General features: G+C 36.6%; 1 protein-coding gene across 1 annotated transcript; it reads right to left on the bottom strand.

Moving 5' to 3' along the window:
* Positions 1–1,117: 1,117 nt before the first annotated feature.
* Positions 1,118–27,755, bottom strand: LOC127934651 (semaphorin-3ab). The gene is made up of 17 exons (XM_052532168.1): positions 27,215–27,755; positions 18,578–18,738; positions 16,954–17,016; positions 13,119–13,238; positions 12,787–12,880; positions 11,457–11,576; positions 10,692–10,834; positions 9,016–9,130; positions 8,844–8,913; positions 8,545–8,689; positions 8,222–8,441; positions 8,043–8,134; positions 7,783–7,824; positions 5,969–6,126; positions 4,543–4,610; positions 4,077–4,222; positions 1,118–3,585 (listed from the first exon to the last, which is right to left on the bottom strand). Exons 1-17 carry the CDS (start codon positions 27,327–27,329, stop codon positions 3,115–3,117), a joined length of 2,343 nt encoding a protein of 780 aa, XP_052388128.1. The 5' UTR covers positions 27,330–27,755; the 3' UTR covers positions 1,118–3,114.

The raw sequence follows: 27,755 nt of genomic DNA, 5'->3' as shown, positions 1-27,755 counted from the left end.
AGTTTGATTTAATTATTTATTTATATATTATTAAATTTTTTTTATAAATACGCCACCTATAAGCTTACACATATAATATATCCCTGACATAATAAAAAAGTTTTCATTATGTCGTTTTATATTTTTCCTGATCAAAAACCCAACTCTGTCACGATTAAATGAACGAAACAAATCAAATGCAGCTGTCATCCACAGAATGTATTCAACATAAACGCTCAGAAACGTTGGAGGGACCCATTCCATCTAACATCGACTTCTGTGTGAAGACGGTCCATCCTCCACTCCTTCATTATTAAACTGGTAGCTAAATGTCACTAGATAACATAATAATGGCAAATTCACTGATCTATATAAAGATGAATGTAGATCAGTGGGCAAGATGGGAACATAGATAAGGACGCCACTGGCGTTCACCATAAATAGACACGAGGAAGCTAAACAGCTAGTGAAAGCTGATTGGTTAGAAATGTTACAGCTGATGATGATGGTTGGTTATGGCAGAAGGCTAATTTAATCCAGCCCTCATTTTGCATTTTGAGCATGTTTTTTAATGGTGACTCGTAACTTTATTTAAATATCAATACTTATTGGTTGACTTTTGCTACTGAGCCAAATAATGCTCAGTTTGTTGTTAGAATGACAAAAATGTTTAAATAAAAAAAAAAAATTTGGCTACTCAAGACGCTCGTCAATGTCAAAATTATTGAGATGGCCAATCAAATCAGAGTAGATCAGACATTTAATATTTGTCACCTGTTTTACCACAATAAAATGTCACAATATACAACATGTATTAATATGTAATTGTTAAATTTCAAAAACCTTTTCAAAAACCTTTTTTAATCAAAAATATGGTATTATTTACGTGATTGTGTAATTCCTAAATGATAGATGGAGTTTTCTTAAGCAACCATATATATATATATTTTTTTTTAAATAAACCCCAAAAAACGCAACCCTCAACCTGGGTTTTTTTTTTTCACACAACTTAACCAAAATAGAAAAGCCCAATGTCACGTATTAAAAGCAGACTTGGCCACTCTGACCTAGAACACAAGGGCACTGCCAAGGCAACCAGAAACAAACGCACCCAGCGGGTCCAGCCCTCTGAAACAGGTTCTTTAGAAGAGACATTTATTTGAACAGCAGAATGCATGCCAGAAATGAATAATTTACAGCAGCATTTTCATGTCTTTGTCCCTCATTTCCAGTTCAGGGGATTACCTGAAAAAAGTCGAAGCAAGGCATTTGTCCTTTTCTGCCCTAAGTCCATCCAAACAGGGCAACCAAGTTCAAGTGCTGTTGAGTTTTGCATTTGAAATCCTTTCATTTAAAATGGTTTCCTGTTGGTTGTATAATTAGCTACAAAAGGAGATATTTTTTCAGGCAGAAATTATGCCTGTCAATAACACCATCTGTCATTATTAGCAGAATATTTTTCAGCACCACCTGGAATCCAACGCCAGACAAATCACTCATTAACAAGAGCAGCTACTGTAAACGAGTATAGAAATGAGTGGTGCTGTAAATTCACATGCAGTTTGTACACAGAGGCGTATATTTTGGGCCATTTTTTCATAAACAGTCTGTATGTTCACAGCTACATTCAGATATACTTGTGCTGTAGGTGTGAGTGTGTGTGTGGCTTTAACAAAAAAGGAACAAAAAACAACTTGATGAAACTAATTCAGTGGTAGAAGTGAAAGTAGGACTTCTCAAGCAGTCTGAGTCTCTGAGTCCTGTCCCAGCTGTTCTAGCTCTGATTCCAGCAGTTCCGGTCACACAGCTGTCCTTTCCTCAGCCAAGGGACAGGCTCGGAATATTATATAACAGTTGTAAATTTGTCCTCCATTGCCCTCTCATAAAGTCAAGAGAAAATCTAAATCTTCCCCATTTACTCTTTCAATACATGCTTCTGGTCTTATTTCATGCTTCATGATTGAGTCCATAAGGTATTTCAAGTAAAGTAGAAAGAAATAGTCTGTTTTCGTAATCTCTCTTAAAGAAATGTAATAATTGGATCTTTGAGATTTATATATTTAACATCTCTGAGATTATGTATATAGAGAGCAGGGACAGGAAAGGTCAGTCCTGAAGTGCCATCTGTTATGTTTGTGTGTGTGTTTTTTTTTTTTTTTTTCAAAATAAAAAGTAATTTTTTTTTTTTTTACTTATAGTGAAAACCAGTATTTTCCCAAGTATGTGTGACAAACATAACAACATGATGGCAATACCCCTTAATAAATGCCATCGTTTTTCACATACTCGACCACAATCCTTTTATATAAACGCGAATGTGAACATAGACAAAATCATGTCAACAAATAACTTAAATGTGAAGGGAAAAAAAAAAAATAGTGGAAAGGGCTTGTTTACCCTCACGGTGCAGTGGTTTACAACTAATAATAAAATTAATCTATTATGAAATATTTTAGATATACTCTGGCAAGGTACAAAATTAAATAGAAATCTAAAGAAAATAGTAGAAAATATTTTTTGTTATTTTTTTCCTCGTCAAGAAGAGCTTATTCAGAGGAACAACACAGTTCCATTAATGGATTTGCCGAGGCGTTGCTTTTGCAGCAGATAAGTATAGAAAACACAAGGAGGAAGATAGAAAGATGGAAAAAGAAAGAAGAATAAAACCTAATGAATAATTCCTTAATTAATGGATATGTACATAAACAGATGGGCCTACTATTTCGAAACAAAGATATACAGTACAGTATATGTTAAGGTCAACACACTCTATACACATAATATTATAGACAAGTTTATTACCCAGAATGCATTGTGCTTCAGCTAAATGGAGGTTAAACGGTGGTCTTTTAGCATCCATGTTTTGACCCTCATAAAATGAAAGTCTGAAACCTGTCTCACAGTATAATTTTGTATTTATGTTGTTTTTACAGGTATTTCAGTTTCTGTTTGCATCTTGTGTCCCGTTAAGTCCTCTCAGAGTTAGAGTCTCAATATGCGTGAATGAAGATGTGCTCTGGTTCATAAGTTAATCTCTTCCACACACTACAGGAAGTGGAATTCCGTTCTTCCTGTCTCCAGTCTCAAATAGAAGTCTGTTGGATTTCCTAATCCTTTTTTTATGTCGAGTCTATGTCACACGCTACGGGGCGCCCGCTGCATCTCGTGGGTCCTGCGATTGCGTCCTTTCTTGTTTTCCTGAAGCAGCTTCCACTTACTGGTGTGTGATTGGCTGGGGTGGATTAGCTGGCTGGCGTGTGATTGGCTGGCGTGCAGCAGATTGGCTTTCTGTCTACGCTGTTTCCGTTCTCTTTTCCAAACCTGCTCGCAGAGCTGGTCGACGCTGTTTGGGCTCGGTGGGTTGATGAGGGACAGGAAGTCACGGTACCACATCTTGCCGTTGGCCGGGTCGTTGCTGTCGGCCGTGTCTCGGTGCAGGAGGTCATCCAGGTGTTCGGTGGGAATGACGTTGAGCGTGAGGCGGAGGAGGGTCTGGATGAAGCCGTGTTCAACAGCATGGCAGTAATACACACCCGAGTCCTTCTGATGGAGGGTTCGGATCAACAGACCCTGTTCTGTGCCCAACACCCGCTCATCTGACTTTATCTAAACAAAAACATGTAGACATGCAGATCAGATCACATGCTCTGAGGACTGTAAACATTATTGACAGCAGTTTCAGTATTATTGGCTACGTTCACCCCATAAACCAATTTAAATATATATATATATATATATATATATATATATATATATATAATGCAGTTCATAAATAATTTTATGATACCAATCACACATCTTAATGAATTGATGAAAGATTGATGCAAGGCTTGCATGAATTATGACCTGATATTTAACACTGCAAACATCAAATTCTTTCCATTCAATATCCATTCTTAAATCTTGCTGGAGATCGTGATCATGAAGTCTAAGAAACTCGACGTATGTGCTGCTCAACTGCTGCTGTCATTTAGGTAAAAGAGGCACAGACCAAATACTAAGAAATGTAACATGGTAATTATTCAATTCAACTTCTTACTTGTTATGCTGATAACTAGTGGTCTTTTGGTCTCCATTGCATACACAACAGAACATACCTCTTGTTTGCGGTCCTCTCCGTGTCTCTGAAACTGCCAGTAAATAAGGGCACGCTGGGATTTAGGACTGCACTCCAGAAAAGAGCTGCTGTTTTCAACCCCATACACTGTCTTATCCTGCAAGCCGTTCTCTCCGTCTGCCTCATCTGCTCACACAGACAGTGAAACAACAGAGAAAGAAGTGAGAACTCTTGATCCTGATACAGACAAACAAGACATCCAACAGTGAGAATACAAACTGATAGTTCAGACCATATGCTATCACACTAGCAAAGTAACACCCAGCATGTCTATATCACAACTCTGTTTGTTTCAGGTCTATAGAGATCCAAGCCAAGGCCAAGAGAGACCCCAAAAAATACTAAATAAAAATTATGGAGTGGATAGAAATGTGTAATCATTAACCCAAACTTCATAGTGTGTTTCTGCACATAGTAAACAAGTTTAATGATTGCACCAGTATTACCGTGATGCTGCAGATCCGAACATTGAGTCAGAGGGTCTCCGTTCCTTATATCCTGACGCCTCGTTCTCCTGCGAACGTACAACACACACAGCAGAGAATTATAAAGAGACCACCGAAACTCACAAATCCACTCTTACACACATCTGTTCCACGGAAAATCTCTTACTTTGTTAAATAAATCAATCACAGCTCCACGTAAGCATAAGTGTGTCTGAAATAGAACACCGTTTTAGCTCTGGGCTGTTTAGTCTCTAACCTTTATGAAAAGACGTATCATACAACACATGTCCTGAGAAATCTTGTCCTGAATGCACCTTTGAGGCAACTCTGTAATGCTGGCAATATGTGAGACCTTTTCAGCACTAGTAGCACACAAAGAACCTCTCTGAGAACCTCATCCACAAGCATATTCCTTTCTCCTGGAACAAGACATGGACTGTAAACATGAGACCTGTTCTGTTCTTGTTTTTGAAATTTAAGATGAAGTATAAAGTAGTGGTATGTTTGCTTTTCACGGCCCGAAGGAGATGAGTTTAAACAGTGGAAACGATAGTGGTGCTTCTAAGTGCTACAAAGGACAGTTGGGAAATCCAATTAGATTATGATGGACACTTCAAATAATGTCAAGAACTCAAAGATGGAATGACAGCATTTTGAAGTGCTTTCAAAACTTCTAATGTTCTTTCTGTGACGTATATAATAGAAAACTGACATTAAAGGGATAGTTCACCCCAAAATTAAATCTTTTTCAGACATGTTGTTCCAAAACTAACTTTCTTTCATTCGGGAAGACTTAGAATGTTATGCAGAAGTAATACAAATGTTTTTTTTCTGGTATTTCTTATGTACTTCTTTTTTTGAGAGCCCTTAGTCAATGTGTATGTGTTTTTATTTTGTAAAGAAAAGAGCAGCTTAGACATTTTACTAAACGTTTTTTTTCCATTGAAGAAAGATACAGGTTTGTAGGAATGTGGCTAAGTCAATGATCATTTTAATTTTGTTGGTAATTTTTGTTAACTATCAGTTTTGTTACTGAAAAAAAGAAAAAGAAGCACATGACAAAACTAATATTAAAATAAAAGCCAATTCAAAATATTAATAAATACTTTAGCAGTAAAAAATTAATACTATTAGTCAACTACTCCTTGCAGTGCTGCATGTTACAGCCTAAAAAATAGCAATGCTATTACAGTGAGCCCATTTAAATTATGTTTAAATTACGCTCCGACTAAAAATGTATTAAATTCATCACCTTGATCTAGTTCAAATAAGAATAAAAAAAATATTCTGGCCATTTTTTATGTATATTTGCAAATCTGAAAGGAATTCAAAGCCCTTTGTCGAGAGAGAGAGAAAAAGCAAAGTTCATGCAACATCTTCTTCATCTTAGATCAACATTGCAGTATTTCTGCATTCCTCAGTGTACCTCTTAGCAGTTGGAAAGTATCTGGAACACTGTGAGCCGTCCCAGGCGCAGTAAGGATCACGCGCCAGACAGCACTCAGCGCAGGCCTTCCCGTACACATCACAGCGATGCAGCGGCATTTGAGAAACCCCAATGGTGGATCCCAGATAGAGCTGTTGCTGAAAGATAGAGCAGAGAGATTGGGACTTCCTTAAAACAACAATGCCAAAGTTTTGATGGCCTGTGCACTAGTGTGATCACTGAGTTAACGGTTATTTCACTAAGGACACGGGAACTTTCTCTGGGCTTGTACACAGCTGTTTAATTATGTATCCCCTCAGATATCCTCAGTGTCTGCTTGATTATTCACACAATCTAAAGGAGAGCTCACTCTGCAGTCCTGAGTGTAAAACTAGCTGGTGTGTGTGTGGCCTCTAATGGCTGTACCTCATGTTGCCGTGTTGTGTGAGTGACTGTGACAGCAGCCCCTGCTCTGCGTAATGCAGCTGGAGGCCAAGCAAAGTGTGTGTGTAATCCCAGCCCAAGAGTAAGAGATGTGTTGTTGTTTTTTTTTTTTTTTGGTACATGATAAATAAATGACAATTTCCCCACAAAACACCCAGTGCTTACTTGGTTGGCCAGTTCATGCTTTTTCAAAAAGCTCACATGCTAGGCTAGTTCTGCACTCACAGAGATCACCTGTTATTGGATCTTATTGTGAGTGAATGTTTGCATTAAATTTAGGATAATAGAAGTTTTACATAACTTAAAACCGGAGAGGTTAAGGTTCTCCCTTAGAGGCTCCTTGAGGAGATTTGACAAAACTTGGAACCCCTTGCTTTCCATCATAGATTCTATAAATATTATTCCTGATGAGTGAAATGTTTATGTCCTTTGGACATACAGTGTAACTAACAACAATGCTACTTATTATTTATTATTATTATTATTATTATTATTATTATTATTATTATTATTATTATTATTATTATTATTATTTTGTATTTATTTATTTTTCTTCTTCTTGTTTGTTATCTAGGAGTGGGGGGCGTCAGGGTCTGGGACCCCATGTAGGGGACAGGGATAGTGTTATGTTGGAAGTGTGGGGGGGGGGAGAAACTGGAAAAAATGTGAGCACTGTTGTATATTTATAGGTGCTGTTTCTTATTGTGTGCATCCTGTATTTTGATGCTCAATAAACATATTTAAAAAATATATTTAGAATCAATTAGAGCTACATATCTGCAAACAGTCTTCTAGTGAATGTGTTAAGCTGAATTATTTCAACTTTTCCGGGTGTGAGAGACCCGGGTTCGAATCCACTGTGAGACACCAATGTGTCCCTGAGCAAGACGCAACACCTAGTTGCTCCAGAGGCGTGCAACCTCTGACATATATAGCAAATGTAAGTCGCTTTTGGATAAAAGCACCAGCTCAATGTAATATATTTAAAAATGTTATTTAATCTTGTGATTTTAAAGCTGAATTTCCAGCAGCCATTACTCGAGTCTTCAGTGTCATATGATCCTCCACGAAGCATATTCAGTAATAGAATAGAATCATTTGGATTAAGCAACGATGATAAAAACAAATACACCTGTTGTGAATTTTTTGTCCACTTGCATACAAATATTAGTGAATGAGACCCATTGTGTTCTATAAAGAATTAGGCCTATTTCGCTATTTTAGATTCTTCTTTTCCCTGCACTTCATTCATTAAACCAATTATGTTCTTCAGACTTGCCTAATGGAATCCTGTTCAATGCAGAACTGCTTTCACCGCCTTTATTGCATTAAAATCAAGATCAGTTGTTTGAAGTTCTAATAATACTTACTTGCTTTGTGGAGAGTTCCATCGCAGTAATAGCTGTTGGCTCCTGTGAAAAAATAAATACATATTTTTTTTAAACTAATATTACTAAATATTCCTCAGTCTGAAAAACGGAAAAATAATTAAACCTAAAACATAATGCCTTTGAGGTATTTTAGTAGAAAAATTCAACAGTATATAATGTGCACTAAATAGTTTTCAATAAAAAATCCTACTAATGTACCGATTAGGAATAAATGAGTATAATAAGCTCTATAAACCCACTCTGAACACAGTCATCTCTTCCAACAGGACTTCTTCAAGGTCATGCCATGTTCCTCTGGGGATGGAAACCACCTTAAGAACTGTGCCCATGTCTATGGTAGAAGAATAACATGATTGACTTACTTAAAATCATGTAAATCACATTATTTAAAAAACAACAACAACTTTATTCTACTCACCAGTGCCAATAAACATAACATCATACTGGCCGTCCTCTGCCTCCACCCGGTCCACCACTATCTGAGTAAACTGATAGTCGACATCGGTTTTAATTATGATTGGACGGTTGTTGATGGGGAACACTGGGTTGTACATGGCCGGATGGCTTCTGGCAAAAGTGATAACGTCATCAGGAAAGTCCTTTGTTGATTCAAAACCATCAAACGTTTTGCTGGGGCACTGTCAACATCCAGGAGAACATGTGTTCAAATCCAAGCAGGCAAGGCATTTTAATTTAAAAAGTAAAATGTACAGAGGCATCAGCACTGATTGGCTGTCTTACCGTGCCAGGTCTTGGATATGGCACTCTACCCAAAAACGGTACCCATTGGTAGTTGGGTCCATCTCGGTGGGCATAGGGGCCGAGAAACACCCTCCTGATATCTGCCATACCGTACATACACACCGCTGAGCCCTTAAAGATGTTACTGTAAACCCGAGGAACAGCGGTTATGAGTTATTTGACAGCTTCGCCATTAGGGACTTGAGACACAATTATCAAGCTTTGAATACAAAAAGACAGGATAAGCATCCAGGCTTGGTGGGGAAAGGGAATTTGGTGTAAATTGGATGTTTTAATACCTGGAGGTTGTGAAAACAGCATAGATAATAGGGTTTTTGGGATCCTTGGAGCTCATGAGAAAAACATCCTCTGAAAATGCGCAATTTTTTTTTAGTGAGTGGACAGCCAAATACGTCAAATCACAAAAATAGCGCAAAATCTGAAGGTATCGTCATAGCATGGGTCACTTACGTAGTTCATCAAAGTGTGTGTCGATGCCGTTCAGGCCAGGAACGGAGCAGATTAAACGGGCCTTCAAAAAGGTGGTCCATTTGTTCACCAAACTCCTGTGGCCTCCAAAATCATTCTGTCGGGAACAAATTAAAATTTACTTGTATCATTTTACTTATAATATTTACTTTAGACAAGCCAGTGTGTAAGATAATTTAATTAGAAATATGTTAAGCTATAACAATTAAAAAAAAAAAAAAAAAGTTTGTCAATGCAAACTCTAAATTTTGACTTGACATCTGCATTTAAAAAAAAAAGGTAAAAAAGTTTAAATATTTATAAACTATTGTGGGTGAACATTTAACTTCCCAGAATACCATCTGTATGGTACAAATTTAAACAGAGTTGTAAATAAAGACAGTTCATTTCGGAGGCACAAACAAAATCTTCTTTCCAATTCTAAATGTGATTAAAGGCATTTATTTATTTTATAATGTAAAGACCTTCACTTTAAAAATAAATTAATCATTTTAAAATGTCTATTTTCCACCCTGTGTGTGTATACACTTTTCAAAACTTTTACATGTATGCTACAGTATCACAGAATCATGAAACAAAGAATTCTGAGACATTCACATAGTTGAAAATCAGCTTTGCACTCACTGATGTATTCGTTTCTATTGCAATTTTTTTTTTTAAATGAGTCATTTTGGCAGCTTTGTTTCAATAAAAGCTGTTTTAGGGTTAACAGAAGCTTTTACAGCTGAAACTTACAGTGTGTTTTTATAGTACAATGACCTCTTACATGTCAAAAGATCAAGGAAAAAAAGTATTTCTCATTGCATGACCCCTTTAAGGTAAATGCACTAAAACATAAAATTCCCAAAACAATAACTCCAGTAATCTTTTGCACAGACAGTGTTTATGTATAGGGTATAATAATTGATGATTCATTCATTTTAAAGAGGTGTGTGCATTTGTATAAACACACACACACACACACACACACACGTGTCTACAATCAGGTTTTACATGAAAAAAAAAAAAAAAAAAACCCTGGCATGAGAAACAACAGAGCAATATAAACAAACAGTCTGCTTTGCTGTTGATTGATCAGCTCTAATTAGCAAGGCGGTAAAATGTGTTGCATAAACTAAACATACACTCGGCATAATAAGACGATTGTCTGTGCCGGTGAACTGTGCTGGAGGATTCCAGTCATACCGAGCGAGCTGTAAATTGAGAACACCTTTCTACCTCTTCAAGCTGTAGACTCGCACTTGAGCTGAGCAAGTCTGCCAAAGTCTCACATTTTCTCCACAGAGAAGTCTTTGTTCTCTCGGCTGATGGCTCCTTTGACATTTTAGGCATCTCTTAAGTTTCACGGTCGGGGGGTAAGAGCAAGGCCACAAAACAGAGGTGAAGCCAAATGCAAAAACACTGGCTGGGCCTTACTGCTGCCTGTATCGCCACCATCAGGAGGAGTAGAATGGGGTGATGTTGTGTGTATACATTACCATGATAAAGAAAAATCACAAATGAGATTGTTAATATCTCAATTATGTCTTCTATACAAGAAGACTGAATGGAAGCAGTCTCTTAAAGCATTTTTCAGAGAAAAGAGTCCTGAACTGTGCTCAAATTTGCCTTGTATTTGTAGTCCTTTTGGTGTATGCATGTGTGAAGAGTATCTGTACCTTGCACAACTGTCCGATTCTGGCGTGTGTGGCTTTGCTGATCTGCTCTCCATCAATAGCGTTCTCTCTAAAGAACAGATAGATCTTGTCGTCTTCAGGGTTGTCGCTCTCTGGGATGAGATGCACACTGATAAATCTGGGATCTGAAAGGCCAACAAACAGCACATTAAAAGATACACAATACAGCAAAAATAATTTAGCCAAAAATATTGTGGACCAATAACTTTAATAGCAAAGGTACTGACCGTTCCAGATTTTCAGATTTTGAAGATTAATTTTTCATATAGTTGAATGGGTCTGATGCTCTAATTTTCGTGTGTATATGTGTGTGTGTGCATCTTAATGAGATGCAAATTGTGTATAGACTTTACGATTACGATTACGATGTTTACGATGTTGTGAGCCAGCTCTCAGACAGTTTTTCATCTCCTTACTGTGTCACCAGCTCACACTGACCTATATATATATATATATATATATATATATATATATTTATTTATATATATATATATATATATATATATATATATATATATATATATATATATATATATATATATATATATATATATGTATATATGTATATATATATATATATATATGTGTATATATATATATATATATATATATATATATATATATATATAGTATATATATATATATATATATATATATATATATATATATATATGTATATATATATATATATATATATATATATACATTATCGTGAATAATGAATGCAAATATGTATTTGTGTCTCACCATTTAGCCATCTGGAGTCATGCTGCTCTGTTCTGATTGGATGGTGCTTGCCTAGCGTTCGGAAAATAGCAAAGTCCCGGCCCATGAAGTCAGCTGATGTCCCAGCATAAAGTTCCCCATCTGATGATCAAAACACAAATTAAAACTCATTTAAGATGGTTAATGTGTGTTCAATATGGATGGCGAGAATGAAATGTCAGGAGACAGGAGGAACTATTTCAGTTGGTTTTGTAAAGTTTAATCACGGCTCAGGTGAGGACTCAAAGAGGTGTGAGAGTCAACACTCACAGGCAATTTCACGCTCAAGGAAGGCGTGAGAGAACGGGACTGTGTGTGTGTCATAAGTGACCTTTAATCTGAGATGAGAGATTTAACAGTAGAACGCTCTGCAGGTAGAGCACAAAATCAGAGGAACAGTCTGCACTGGTCATCCTCAAAGAGCTCATTAATCAAGGGTGATGAGTTTCCATTCAGAGCACATAAACCGAAGCAAAACACAGTCTTGTTACGCACTGCCACACACCAAATACACAGACCTGTATTAGTTTTCTCTAACCAGATCTGCTTTATGTTCTGTTTATAGTTTCATTAATTTCTCAGAGTGACAAACAAAGCAGTTCAGTGAAGTTCAACAACTGCTGTTGAGAAGACAAACATATGCTCCGTCTCTGCGTAATAATATTATCAGCATAACAATTTGAGTCAAAATGAATAAAATGAATTGAATTTATTTGTTTATTTAGGATTTTATCATTATTCCTATTATAATAAAAATTTTGAATTATTTAATACTTATAAGTTTATTTGTATTATATTATATTATATTATATATTGCAATTTGTGCTTCTAGTTAGATGCTTTCGAATTTCATTTTGTGAAACCCTACACAAGGGTTTGTACTGTATCCTACACCCATGTGTAGTTTGACTCCTAACACTAAGGCTGTGGGTTCGAGGCTCAGGCCGGCAATACTTAGATGCCCTTGAGCAAGGCACCGAACTATCAACTGCTCCCCGGGTGCCGCAGCATAAATGGCTGCCCACTGCTCCGGGTGAGTGTTCATGATTTGTGTGTGTTCATGATTGGAGTGCACTTCTGATGAGTTAAATGCAGAGCAAGTATGGGTCTGAGTATGGGTCACCATACTTGGCTGTATGTCACTTCACTTTTTCAAAAATGTGAAGCCAAGAAAGTTTTTTAAATTATTATTATTATTTGTTATAAAAGACATCTATCTTCACAAACCCCAAGAATTACGTTTGACAGGTAGGTTTACAGTAAATTTAAATATTAACCAGAAAATCAATCGTTCATATTCAGCATCACTCACCGATCAGCATGGAAGCAGTCAGGAGTTTGGGGTCATAGGGACTCTTTCCACGGCCATTCTCAAAGTTTGACGACCCTAGCCGAAAGATGTTGTCCTTGATAGAAATGAGCACAAAATCAATCTTTGTGCAAATGACAAAACACATTGAAACAATTATCAAATTTCCATTGCATTTTAAGGCTACACAGTGATTTGCAAATGTTTTTGCATAATGTTTAGGTCTTATCTGAGAGACCAAAGCCTCTAAATAATCAAAAGTGACATAACAATAATTTGATCGAACAGAACCGCCAATAAACTTTTAAAGAATAACTGATGAGGGATGTATTTACCTCCGGGCGTTTGCCCACTTCCACATAAGCACAGACGGGATGGAAGGCTCCTGTTCCACACACATACAAGTGCGTCTGATTGAACGGCTGCAGAACCTTTATGAAGTTAGAGCACTCTTTCTGCAGAGAAAGAGAACAAAACAACATCAATTTATGAACAGAAACATAGCATTTATAGTGATGTAGCCAATAGTTTACCAACAGAAACTTCCAAAACAAAACCTTAAACTTAACAGAGAGAAAAGCAAACCACATCAGTGGTGCATCGATATTTCTCGATTCACAGTCGTCACTGTGTTCTCAGATAAATAAACACTTCCCATCTGTGTCAACAAATGCCGACAGACACCGCTTATCACCCACACACACGCATACAGTGGCCCCAGAAAGTATTTGGACACACTTAAAAATGTCTGAATGCCAACAAGATAAAAATAATAATACTAATAATAATTAGGTAGCAAAATGTAAAAACAAGTGGCATGCCATAAAAAAATATGATCTGTAAAATAAAATAAAATTTAATCCATTAAAATATTTTAATTTAATTTAGCAAGGATGCATTAAACTGATCAAAAGTGAAAAAATAAATAAATAAATACTTAGCGTTTTAAGGGGCACAACTGTTTTTAACATTGATAATCAGTTTTTTGAGCAGCTAATTAACATATTAGAATGATTTCTGAAAGATCATGTGACACTGAGTAATGATGCTGAAAATTCAGCTTTACTATCACATGAATTAATTACACACACACACAAACACACATATATATATATTTTTTTTAGTGTTCCTGTAGCTCAACTGGTGCACATTGCGTTAGCAAGTGCAAGGTCGGCGATTCGAATCCCAGGGAACACATGATAGTAGAAAATTGTTACCCTGAATGCAATGTAAGTCACTTTGGATAAAAGTGTCTGCTAAATGCATTAATTTAATTTACAAATTATGGACCCTAAGCTTTTGAACAGTAGAGAAGATGGATGAAATATTTGTTCTATTTTCTTGTTTTGACCAGTTTATGGAACATAGTTAATGTGATGACAAATCCTGTGATTAGGACACCTGCGTGAACCTGAGGGGAACTTGCTTCATATATTCATCAATAATTACCCTTACATTATCACCTCCATAAGTTTATTTTATTTATTTATTTATTTTTTGATATCCTCAGATTGTAATGCTGTAATCTGTGGACTGACCCAATCAGTCCATGTTCTTTACTATTGCATAATTCCTCTGTTTATTGTGGCTAATGTATGTCATTTCTGTGTGCATTAAACTCCTGTAGCAGAACTCCACATGCAGCGACACAGCAGACCAACATGCTTTCACAAAGCTCTTTTTTAAAAGGAAAATATTACAACAGCTGGAGTTGTTTTCAGCCGGGTGTTTAGTGCATTAACAGGGAAATCCTGTTATGGGCGTCCATAGCTCCCCAGTGGCCTGTACTCTCAGGGTTAGTGTGTGTGTGTGTGTGTGTGTTTGTGTTTGTCTGAGCAGGGATTTTTCCTATGGAAATGTGCATGTGTATGTTCAGAAGCTCCTCAGTTGTGTTAAAATCACATGACTGAGCAAGTCTCATCTGGAAGGGACTGAAGTGACTCATCTAATGTGGAAAAGGTTAACAAAAAACTATGACAACATATAATATGTGACTCAAATATTTGGCTTTTTCTACTCCGTCAATATTGACTGACTGATACTTTAGACATAGCTGAATTTCTCCAACCTCCTATCCCAACATAACATACCTTGATAATTATATGTAACTTATTTGTACGGTGATTTCTCTCAGCAAGCATTTGTTAATTGCATGACTCATACTTAATTTAAACTGACATTTTTTGTCTTTTAAGGACAAAAAAGCATGGTTTTAATTAAAGTTTAAGTTCTCCACACAACGTGCTGCTTTTTCCATGCTGTTGACTAAGCGTGCCTGTACTAAACCAAACTAAATGAAAATAAAGTAAAATAAAATAAAATATTTTACATTTCTATATTTATACTATTAAATTTATATATCTATACCAAGGGGCAAGGAACTCGACCGGAAGTTGAAGTCGGGTGGGGGCTGCCATCTTTTAGCAGAACTTCACTTGCGTTAGCATTCCCATTGACTCCCATTCATTTTGGCGTCACTTTGACAGCGAATAACTTTACATCTGAGGCGTTTAAAGACTCTGTTTGTCCATTATTTATTTCTAAAGATACACGACAATGTATAAAGGGCTCCATTACCTTCTATGTTACATTATGGCCCCGTATAAACAGTTTTTGTAAAAAATAGGCTAACGATTGCGTCATAACCACTCGGCTCTCTGTCGCATTACCGTACAGACAGGAGGAGAAGCTCGCAGGCAATTAACTTAATATGGCGTACTGGCGTTACATTTTAAAATACTATACAAAATAATTAATCAGATTACTTACTCCTGCTCACTCACGACAAAGAACTCTCCGCTCAAGCTCGCCGTCTCTGCAAGATTAACGAAGGCAGTTTGCACGCACAGCTACTAGAAGATTTACATCTGCCAGACAGGTTGCTGACGTCGTCAAGCTTCGTTTGAGTCTGCGCGTCAGAAACGGAAGTGCTAAAAAAACGCTAAAACTGGGCTTCATTTGTCTCAATTGAGTTCCAATGGGGTCGCTGTGTCCATTTCTTTTACTGTCTATGATCTATACTTGTCTAATTGGGGTCTGACTGCAGACATGCACTTGAACTTTCAGACACCTGCGCTTCTTCAAGTGACGTCACTTGCAAACTTTTACTGCTAATTTTTTTGTTTTTATAATTTTTTTTTTTTTTATTTTAGTTTAGTTTAGTTTTGCATGTTCCGCTACCTGTGACATCACTTGCAATAGACGCAAATGGTGGTTTGCCAATAAAGACAAGACGCAGTAGTGGTTAAATGATTAAACCTAATTTAGTACCATAATGTACAGGGTCCTGCAAGTCACCTGTAGGAAAAAAAGAAAAGACCCACAAATTAAGTTATGGCTTTTTCCACGAGGAAAACGCTAAACTAGATACTTTGCGCTTTATGTTCATATTCTGCAGTTCTGTGGCCACGGATTTGTGGGTATTTTCTTTTCCTCCTACAGGTGACTTGCAGGAACCTGTACATTGTTACTAAATTAGGTTTAATCATTTAACCACTATGGTGTCTCGTCTTTATTGGCAACGCACCATTTGTGTCGATTGCAAGTGACGTCACAGGTAACAGAGAGTGCAAGTGGTGACTGCTAGTGAGGTTGTAATTTAGTTTTTTTCTTTCTTTTTGTCTTCACCACCTAGCTACTGTTGTAAAATTCTGAGAGATTCAATTAAAAATAAAAATACAAAAAATGCAAGTGATGTCACAGGTAGCAGAGAGTGCAAGTGGTGACTGCAAGTGACATTGTAATTTTTTTTTGTCTTCACCACCTAGCTACAATTCTTAGAGACTCAAAAAAAACATTCACTGCTTCTCAAACATTTTGGGTGAGTAAGATTTTTTTAAACAGTCTCTTATGCTTACCAAGGCTGCATTTATTTGATTAAAAATTTAATAATAAAAAATAATAATATTGGGAAATACTATTACAAGGTCAGATAATCAGTCCGTTCACAGCAACAGATTTTTGTGTAATCATTTTTCATCTTGCTGATCTAATCATAAAGTTAGATCATGCATATGTGTACTACACAGTGAGACATGAGTGAGGAAGCAGAGGGAAGTGGAACAGTACAGACAAACAAGCAGTTCACTGCATCAGAGAGAACTATCCGACAGATCTCAGGGTTGTGGAGAGGATGGGGGGAAAAATTCAAAGCGAAAGAGAAGCACTTACCTGAACATCCTTCCCAGCCCACTTGCATTCATCTCGTCGAGAAGGAGAAGGAGGCCAGGATATCTACCGGTCAGAGAGAGAGAGATAAAGAGAAAGTTAAAGGCGAAAGAATACTGGAAATATTTTGTTGGGAGCTTCTTGTTGTCTAATAAATCTCATAGTCCTACTGTAGCAACCTACTTGTTTTAAGAACTAAATATTATTATATATTATTATATATTAATATTATATACTTTTTTCACTAAATATGGGTTGAAACTATGTACAGCAGCAGTTCGGACTCTAAAATGTATCATAGCAACACGTTTAGCATGACTGCAAAGCAACAAAATGGGATTATTTTAAAGGGGGCAGATTTTTTTCTAAACCCAGTGTATACGCCATTCTTTAACACAAATCTGTATAAATCAGTATTAGCTATTGCATTAGCCAAGGTCTAGACACAACTTTCCAGACACGTTGTGTAAAAGAGTGGAAAGAGTAATGGAATTGTATTAGTGGGAAGAACGAGGCTTCTGTGGGACTGCTGTCACAGCGAGTTCCATTCTCCCTGTGGCTGGAGAGAGTTCAATGTGCTGTAATGGAGCTCCTGTCTGATGGCTGCGGACGTGTAAAACTGCACCCTGATCAGATAAGTGCTGGGTGAAACTGTGTTTCCAAGGGACAAAAAAAAGAGAGAAAGTACTATACAGAACTTGTATAGTAGTTGGTATGGAGGAAGAAAGTGGTACATGTTGCCCTCATTAGATCTCAATTATAAATGTGGCATAGTACAGTATACGCCACTATTCCTGACAATAACTGAATTAGTTGACTAACTTTTTTGTTTTAGAATGGGATGAAATGCCCAATGGAAAATATACGTAATTCAACTCAAGAATGAGAGCATGTTCTGTGTGAACAGCTTCTTACAATGTTACTAAGATAGCTGGCTAAAGTAAATTCTTCAGGATAAGTGATATATATCCTATGTTTCCTCATAGGATAACATTTATATTCGCTTTGTTCTTGTTCTGTTATGTTTGCATATAGTTGTATATAGGCAAAAATGGTCTGTGGTTTTGCCCTGGCGCCGTTCGTCTGTAGTTGGCTACGTTTATTTTGTTCATTATTTATCCAGGTGAATGGATAGCAGCTCTTAGCCAGACTCGATGTGATCAGTATGACAGCTGTGCTCTGAAATATTCATACACTTTTTGTTGGAAACAGATCCCCGTGTGTGCTGATGTGTTCGTGTTTGTGTGTACAAGACAGAGAGTGAGGGAACAAGAGAATGAGAGAAAGAGAGAGAGACTGTGTATGTTTAAATAGCAAGTAAAGCTATTATGTATATATAAACTTTTATATATCCTCGTGTTTTGTTCCAGTCATTTTGACCTAGAAAGGATTTTTCCCCATGAAAATTTAAGTTAATATTACTTTATTAGACTAAAACCTACTGACTTTGCTTACAGAGGGTTTAACAACATCCCAAAAAAGAGCTGGTCATATGTGAAATATATTTCACACATCCCCACAACTAGCAGCTTTCGTTTGAATGATGTTCCATGTGCAATTCTGATCATCTAATTAATTTTAAGTTATCCTGATTAGTTTAATAGTTGTTCTAACACCCTCGTCTTACCAGATCCATGTCCAGATTGATGTCCACCAAGTTAAAGGACAGCACATGGTCTTTTGCCCCCACAAAGAGCCTTCCTTTCTCTTCGTCCAATAAAAAGGTGTGATAGGCGGAGCTGTTGGGCAATCCGTTGAAAGTGAGCAGGTTGTTAGACTCCAACATTTCTGTGGGAGAAAAAAGGGAATATAGTTTATAGGATTCGTTTGAGAATGGGTAACCTACAAACTTACAAAACAAAAGCTGATAGAAAAAAAATGCTGAGCTTTCAACTATGGCAGACGATACGTTAAACGTGATGTTTTCCAACCTCATCTTCATTTTTTAGAGTAATATGGTTGAGAGGGAGACAGATAGATGGACCTTGGCTCTGACAGCGAACAGCTCAGCAGGGACCTCAGCTCTGCTCTAGTGTGTGCGAGACAGACGTGTGACTGTGGTTGTGGCAAATATGCAGCTAGGAAAGCTGGCGGTGCTCATAAATTCAAATACAGATATTTGCCTGCGGATTTTTCTTTTGTTTCCTATGTATTTAATTCTGTACAGAGCAAATAGCTGAATGAAGCCAAGACATAATAAACAAAAGGAACTTACGTACAATAATTTCAAGTAGCTTCATAATAGTGATAGGCCACATTTGCTATTTACTTATTTCTTTTCTATAAGAATAGCTTAGCCAAAAATGACATTTCTGGCTTCATTTACTCACACTCAGAGTCATTCAACCGTGACTGTCAAGCCACACACAAAAAAAGCACAATAAAAGCACAATATCTTCAGAAGACATGCAGTAGCTTTGTGTGAGGAACAGACTGGAATTTGAGTTATCTTGACATTCGAGCACGCAGAGATGATATCTGAGGGTTACAGAGGATTTGTTTTAGTTGTTGTTGTGCTTTCAAGTCCTTTTTGCAGGATTTGTTATGTGTTCACTGTATGGAAAAACAAGTTGAACATGATGCCTTACATCTTAAATATACTCTCAGAAAAAAAGGCACAAAAGCTGTCACTTGGGTAGTACACTTTTAAAAGATATACCTTTGTACCTTATTTACTAAAGAGTGCATATTATAAAAGCTTCAGCCCCAGTGACAGCTTCCATACCTTTCTTTCTGAGAGTGTACATCTCTCAACTTCTGTTCCACACAAGAAAGAAAGCCATACAGGTCTTGGGGGTAAACAATGGCAGAATTTCTATTTGTGGGTGAAATATCTGTCACTAAGACAAAAAAATAAATAAATGAAATTATTTCAGAGTCAGCATCTAGCATATCTAACTGAAGGTCTCAGTCCATCATTATATGCGACTCTTAGGTTTGTTCTGTAAGTTGGCATGTGGTGTAAAACCACGTTAAAGAAAACAGAAAATGTGTGACGGGACCAGCCAGCTGTAATTACAGCATTTGTCCTTAAGGGAAGTAAGATTTTCCCTACCGTCACACTTAAATTGCACTCCAGAGGGACATTAATAGCAGCTGAGAAATATGGAAGTGTTTGGACAATTATTGTAACCTATGAATGTGTGTGTGTTTCAGCTTGTATTCATTTTTATAACCCAGCAGTATTCATCGTACAAAAGTAAACATAAATACATCTACTTAAATTCAAACACATGATCATGAACTGACCTTTTAGGTTAATACCTACGCAAAATAAATTAATTAATGAATTAAAAATAATAATATCACACACACCTATACATAAACATGCACATACACACATCATTTGCATTTATATTTAATAAATGAGTGAATGAAAAAATGAAAAGCTTTTCAAAGGGGCCTGATGGGAGGAAGAACAGAAGAGAGGAAAGAGTGAAAGCGGAAAGTGTGAGAAAGCAAAGACAAACCTGTGGAGTGTCACATAGGAGAAGAGAAGAGCAGAAAAAAGAAAGGTTAAGACTAAGGTTGAGATGACTAGAAAGAGGCCAGTGAGAGAAGAGGAGAAAGAGAGAATGCAAGTGAATCTCTTACTCAGGTTTGGAGTGGCTGTGGTGTTTCCATTTGGCGCCATGACTCAAAAACACTCAGAATGCCTTTTACACACTCAGACACACTAGAAACCCCATGGCATTCATCTCACCATCACTTCAATGTGCACACTTACTCACTCACAAACAGGCTTTTTTCTAAGACAAAGCTGTTTCTGTTCAAATAAAAATCCTTCCGAAAGCCATACTCATTTCATTTCAGCCTAAACTTCAAACCTCTGAATAATGACTGTTTACTATAATTTTTGAGAGCTGCATTACAGCTGAATTAAATTTTGTTTGCTTCACTGAATCAGTATTTTCTAACTGTAAAACTGCTTTGTATAAAGCACTATATAAATAAAGGTAACCTGACCCCAAAACAAGAAACTTTTTTTCACTATCACTTTGTTCACTAGGAAAAAAAATAAATAAAATGAATTCTGTGAAACTGATTCAAACATGGTAAATGTTTAAAACAAAGCACTATTATTTATGACTGAAAGCATTAGCAAATTAGCCCAACTTTAAGCAAAATAAGTGAAATGCACGTTTTCACATTAATCAGTTCAATCAAATTACATTTTGTAATATATTAGCAAAAATATATTAACAAAATATATAATACATTTGAATTTTACAATGTATTTGCTTCTTACAAGGCAATATATAAATTATTATATTTAAATATCTTTCAACATAAGCCTATCACTAGCATCCAGTTCAAAGCAATGCATTTCGCAATCAAGTTGACAGTGTATAGGACTTTTATGTTTTGTGTTTTACATATATTTCAGTTACTGTGAGGAAATGAACTGTACAAAGTTCAACCAGCGTTTCCTCTGAGCTTTATGTCTTACAAACATCTCCTAAATTATGTCCTAAATTATTTCAAGAGGAAATTAACTACACTTGATTACTGTCAAAAGCATTGCAACAAATAGTCTGTGTACAATAAATGTCTGTGAGCATTCTGAAACAATGCTGCTTTCTTTGTTATGATTGTGTGTCTTCATCAAAACAACAAATCAATCGTCAATTTTTTTTCAGTCAAATAGGTGAAAACAAAGCATCTGTTATGATCCAGACGGTGGCCAGGGCATTCCGAGCTCATAAATCAGAAACCCCAGATAGAAAATCTTGTAATTATTACATCATTCTGCTAATTGTTCATGTCTTTGTGAGTGTGTGATCCGATTGAGGTGTGAGAAGTACGTTTAATTGGGCCTGGTAATAAAATATCTAATGAGAACATGAGATGTATGATCTAACTGCCTTGTAAAACAGAGAAAGGTGCTTTTAGAATCAGTAATATCCATTACACACAGAAACATAACTCTGATATAAATCTGAAAAAGTGACTGTGTGGCGAGTGGGGCGGGGCCGAGAGGCGTGGGAACGAGGAGTGAGGCCAGGTGTAGTGATTGAAGATGAGCTACACCTGCGCCCCACCGCCAGTATCGAGTCCCACGTAGGAGATGGAAGGATATAAAACTGGAGTGACGACCGTGAAGGACGAGAGAGGACCAGGCCTGGGACATTATTTTATGTGTTTGCTTTTTATTTATGCGCACCAGTCGTCCGTGAGGGGCTGGTGCGCCGTTTTGTATTTATTTTTGATTATTAAAAAATGATGTTTTGATTGTGCGCCGGTTCCCGCCTCCTTCTTCCCGACGACTATGGAGTTTTTATCGTTACAGACTGTTCTTGGCAGGTTTCTCTAGCGACAGTTGCTGTAATTATCATATAGTCCAGAGTTATTTATCTATTAAAGATAATCTGAGAACACCTTCAGGAACAGGGTCTCAGTATCAAAGATTTGAGATGCCAATACACATACCAAATGGTTTTAAAGTTCATTCTGCAAAGATTTAAGCAAAAATGTAAGATTGTGGACATCAAATGTAAAACTTTAGCATTCGATCACTAGCATCAGAATACTGAAACAAAAACAAAAAACAAAAAAATGCATTTCAGTTCCAGGACAAATTTTTTAACTACTGAGTGTAGGTTTGTTCATGAACTAATAAAAGTAACAGTCTACATGGAATCTGCGGATATATTATTGAAAATGCTGTGATTTGGAAAGAGATCATTTTGATAGCCGTGTTGCTGAATTGAGATGAGAACATGTTTGAAAAGAGACCAAGGCTGTGTTTCCCAAAAGCAACGTAACTCATAAAATCATAGAACCATTGCCATCTATGGTGACTGCGATCAACTTTGCTTACGATGCTTTTGAGAAACACAGCCCAGTTTCAGTACTTAAGAGAAAACGCCACTTCCTAACTTGCTTTAAAAAATAATAATAAATAAAAGCTTAATTTTTTTTTAAACAAATGAATGCTCTTATTTAGTAATGTTGAATTAAAATGATTAAACGTGACAGTAAAAACACTTATAATGCTATTGAACTTTCTATTCATCAAAGAATCCTGAAAATTGTATCAAACTAAAATATTAAGCAGCGTAACTGTTTCCAGAACTGATGAAATCAGAAATGTTTTAGCAAATTGACATATTAGAATGATTTCTGAAGGATCATGTGAAACTAAAAACTAGAGTAATGATGCTAAAAAGTCAGCTTTGCATCAAAGGAATAAATTACTAATTAAAATATATACCCAATAAGGGCATAAGACATCATTCTAAAAAAAAATAAAAATAAAAAAATAAAACATTTAAAAATCCTACCAACCTCAAACTTTTAAATAGTAGTGTATCATGGTTCAGCTGAGTCAGTGCAAAAATGTTCTGTGTCAGATTCCAGAACATACGGTGCACCTGCCTGGCATTGTGGGTAATCTACAGTAGCAGCATGCGGTCACACAGGAGGACATGGCTTTAGACATGCTGCTAATCTGAAGAAGAGCTAGTCTCTGCCTCTTCGAACCACTGAGACCGTCTCTCTGTCTCTTTCCCTCCATCTATTGTGGAAAAACCTCTGAGAGCACAAGCGAGGAGGGAAGGGCAGGTGGAGGCAGAGGAACGGTCCCATCTGAGGCTGATAAAAATAAACTTCCCTACCCTACATACTGCCTGCGCTCTCTGCTCTGCAGGGCACATGTGCGTGCGTGTGTGTGTGTGTGTGTGGGCAGATGTAATATGAGTGCTATCCACGCACACCTTTTTTCCATTCATCACAGCATGCATGTCCATCTAATCAAATCTGGAGTTCTGATTATTAGCATACCTTATCGTTTGAACTCCTTCCACAGGGTCCAAAGATGATTTTAAAGCAATCACAAACCTGAAATCAAATCTAATACAAATCCCCTCAAGTCGTTTTGCTTTCCAAGGGGGAAAATAAGTATTGCTGCATAAATGTTTTCCATTTCATAGGAATTTGGCAGCGTATTGGTTTAGGTGTGTGTGCTCTAACACTGTGCTCTAACTTTATTGGATACGGAGAGTTCACATATTGCAAATGCCACACAACACCAGATTCCTGGCATGTTTGTGGATTAAAAGCGTAATTAAAGTGAAATAAAACTTCTCTCATTCCTTCATGAGATTATAGCCGTCTTAAAACATTCACTTGGATAGTTTTACACCAAAAACATTATTCCACCACACAAATCCACACACACACCTACAGTACACACACACACATACAGTATGTGTGGACTGAAGTAGCCAATCTCTTGATTCTTTGCCACTTATTTGAGACAACATGCAGCTACATACATTATCTCGTTCTTTATGTCTTTCCACACCGGTTAACATTTATGTAAAGGAGATACTTTTAAGCTGCTCGGGAACTCTAGGCTCAGAGGGGATACCTATACCACACACACACACACACACCTTCATTCTTTGGAGCTATGGCTATAAGGACTGAAGTTGGGTTCTAAATGTGAGGGCCACAATTCTATCCTCACAAATATAGTGAAGTGAAACATATCAAAAACAACTTGTGGAGACATTTAAAGTTGTCCTCGATATTTGAAAGGTTCCTTATTTAGCCAAATCATGTTTTGATTCAAATCTGATAATGTCAGCAGGTTACGGTGAAAGTTAGAGCATACTGTAAATATCATTATCATAGAATAAAAATCATTATGTCTCTGGAAGGTTCTCTAGGGAATTGTGTCTGCTTGTAAATGGCTCAACTTGTCTGGATGATGTTGTGTTTCACGTGGTAACATTTAAATCAAAATCAAAATAAGATAAAATAAAATAAATGTTTTTGTATAATTTGTATATTTCTACAAATGTAAAATTAAAAAAGTATCAATTTGTATTGATAATTTAAGTAAAAATGATGGTTTATGCTAAAAGAAGTTACATTCCATCTTGATTTTGGGCACAACAATATGTTTTTCCAACCAAAGGAAGACAAGGTTTTTTTTTTTAAGCTCTATGTATGTATGTATGTATGTATGTATGTATGTATGTATGTATGTATGAATTAATTAATTTTTCAGTTTTCTAAAACTTTCTCTTGTTTTAGTTAAATACATTTATAGTAAATCAAAGTATATATAACAAACAAATATATTCTCGCCATGATTAATTGCACACACCCACATGCATTTTAATGAGACTTCAGAAAAAGATGAATTAGCCAGACTGTGGTGACAAATGTTCACAGGTGTGTAAGTTTTCTCTGGTGCTTGTGGATATCAGAATCAGTCTTGGCATTTACACTTCTTTCTAGATGCAAAACACAAACATATATTCCCTCTCCATCTCTCTTTGTCTCTTTCTTCATGTGTGTATTCCTGTAGGTGTCAGTGTTTGATACGGTAAACAGCTCCAGTGTGTGTGTGTGTGTGCTGGGGCAGATGAGAGCTCTGGGTACTTCAGGTGCCCCCAGTGTGTGTATGCATGCTGGATCGAGGACGTCTGTCACCTGACAGTCACACACCACGGTTCATATAGAGCTCAGCTTCCACCAGCCAGCTAATGAGGAGCTGTCAGTGCAATTAGAAAGCTGGCAAAGAGAGAAATGGTTCACTTTTATACAGCCATCTGCCCTGACTGTTAAACCTCTCTCTCTCTCTGTCTCTTTCTTATTACAAAGGGAGGGTGGAACAAGCTCTCGCATTAAAACACTCGTTCTGTGAATTTGCTTCTGACAGTTCACTTCATCATGAATGCCAATCAGATGGAAAGAGTTGTAATGTTTTAACAAACATGCACAGTTAAAAACTGCCACCTTGTGTTATACAGTCTGCAATTATCATAACACACTCTCTCAAAACACTGGGAATCTTATAAACAATTTACTCTAGCTGAGCAACAAAAGTGGAGGAAAGTACAGGACATTTACATGCAGAGAAGAATACGATAGATCATTGGTCCTTAAGTAATGGGTCGCAATCCAATAATGGGCAAGTCTGTTCTGATAGAATCAAACACTGCTGTATAAAAATTATAAAATCCATTTGAAGTTATACATACAAAATAAATAGGCTTATCCACATTTCCAATATCTGTTGATGATATTAAACACTGCATATCCAAACAATTTCTGTAATATTATGGTGCAAATTTTGTATAACTTAGCAGATGCCAACATGGAAAGTCTGAATGACATGTTCTCATACCTGAATAAAATACATAAATAAACTGATGCAAAAAAAAAAAAAATATATATATATATATATATTATTATTATTTTTTTTTTTTTTTTTGAAAACAAAAACCGCCATGATAGATCATTTATGATTAACTGCTATTATTAAGTTAGACTGAAAATGTACAGCATATAAATTAAAAATGAGTTGAGTCTGTATTTTTGGTGTATGAACTGTACATGTAGGTGTTTCAGGGAAACAATGAATGGCAGTTGTTAAACATTCCCACCTGTGCATCCAGACAAACGCATTCAGCCCAAAGGCTCTGCAAACGCACAAACATTACTACACATCCCTGATTTAACCTGTGCGTGAAACTGAACTTATTACCTGTATCTTGTAGAATTAAACCTAAGTGCTTCCTTCAAAAGTAAAACTGTTAATTAAAGCTCTAAACTGTTCAAAATGCTACATGTGGTAACTTAAAAAAATATATATTTTTTTTATATGACCAAATCAACCTTAACAGGCACTACAAACAAAAGTAATATTTAAGATTCAGATCAGGTTGAAATTGTAAATAACTACATAGAATCATTTTTTAAGGTTAATTGTTTAAAAATTAAGAAAAAGAAAATGGCATTGTTGATAAAATCTATGATTACGCAATTACGAAAAAAAAAAAAGATTACTGGAGTATGTTTTACAAGAAAATAATATTTCGAAATTTCACATTTAATTAAATGTGTTACTTTGTAATTATTAATTACATTTACTTGCAATTTCTAAGTGAAAATTGTTAAATCCTACTTTAATATTTTTCGATTTTTTTTTAATCTAAAATTTCCCTCCTCAGCACTAGCCAAACACAAAAAAGACAATGTCTCGTTCAGTAACACCACACTAATATTTTAGTTTTGAATAATGAACACACATATCCATATATATCCATGACTATCACTTTCATTCTAGCAAAAACATCTTTCAAAATGACCAACCATGCATAATTAAACCATGTGATATGAAATATCCCCCTGAAGCAACCCGCTCAAGAAACCATCTAACTTTACCATCTGCTCTTCTAAGACTCCTCAATCGTTTTGATCAATGTTCCAGAATCCCCATCAGCAGCAGAAGCAGAAGGTGACTGACCTTTATACGAGAGTTTAAGCCGGGGTACGTTGTTCTTGCTCCTCTGTGCATTGGTTCCTCTTTCCGGTGCGCCAAGCGTCCACAGCAGTAGTACAATCCCCCACAGGTAGTCCATGTTCGCCCCGGCTGTGTGCAGTCCAGTGGCCTCTGGTAAACACGGTGTCGTATCAGCAATCCAGTCCTGAATGGAGCAGGTGTGACTGTGTGTTAAATAAGTCACACAACGATCACATCTCTCCTGGTGAAGCAGTCACAGCCTCAGGAGAGGACCATGAGTGTCCACACCACTCACTGTCTCACTTTAAAGTGTGTTTCTGTGGTTGTGTATCTCCTAGATGTTGTGTGCTCTTCCTCTCTGACTGTTTTAAATAGTAACACTGTTGAGACTGAACTCAACTAAAGCTTGGTGAAGCCCTAGGCGCTTCTCTCGCTCTCTCTCTCTCTCTTCGCACAAGCTCAGCACACACGTTCACAGCGCAAGACTGAGAGAGAGCGGAGCCAGCTGAGAAAGACTGTGAGTGAGAGAGAGAGAGAGAGAGAG

This window comes from Carassius gibelio, chromosome A18, assembly GCF_023724105.1.
Source record: "Carassius gibelio isolate Cgi1373 ecotype wild population from Czech Republic chromosome A18, carGib1.2-hapl.c, whole genome shotgun sequence".
NCBI lineage: Eukaryota > Metazoa > Chordata > Actinopteri > Cypriniformes > Cyprinidae > Carassius > Carassius gibelio.
Note: the sequence above shows the minus strand (reverse complement) of the source record. Positions and strands in the feature narration are given on the sequence as shown.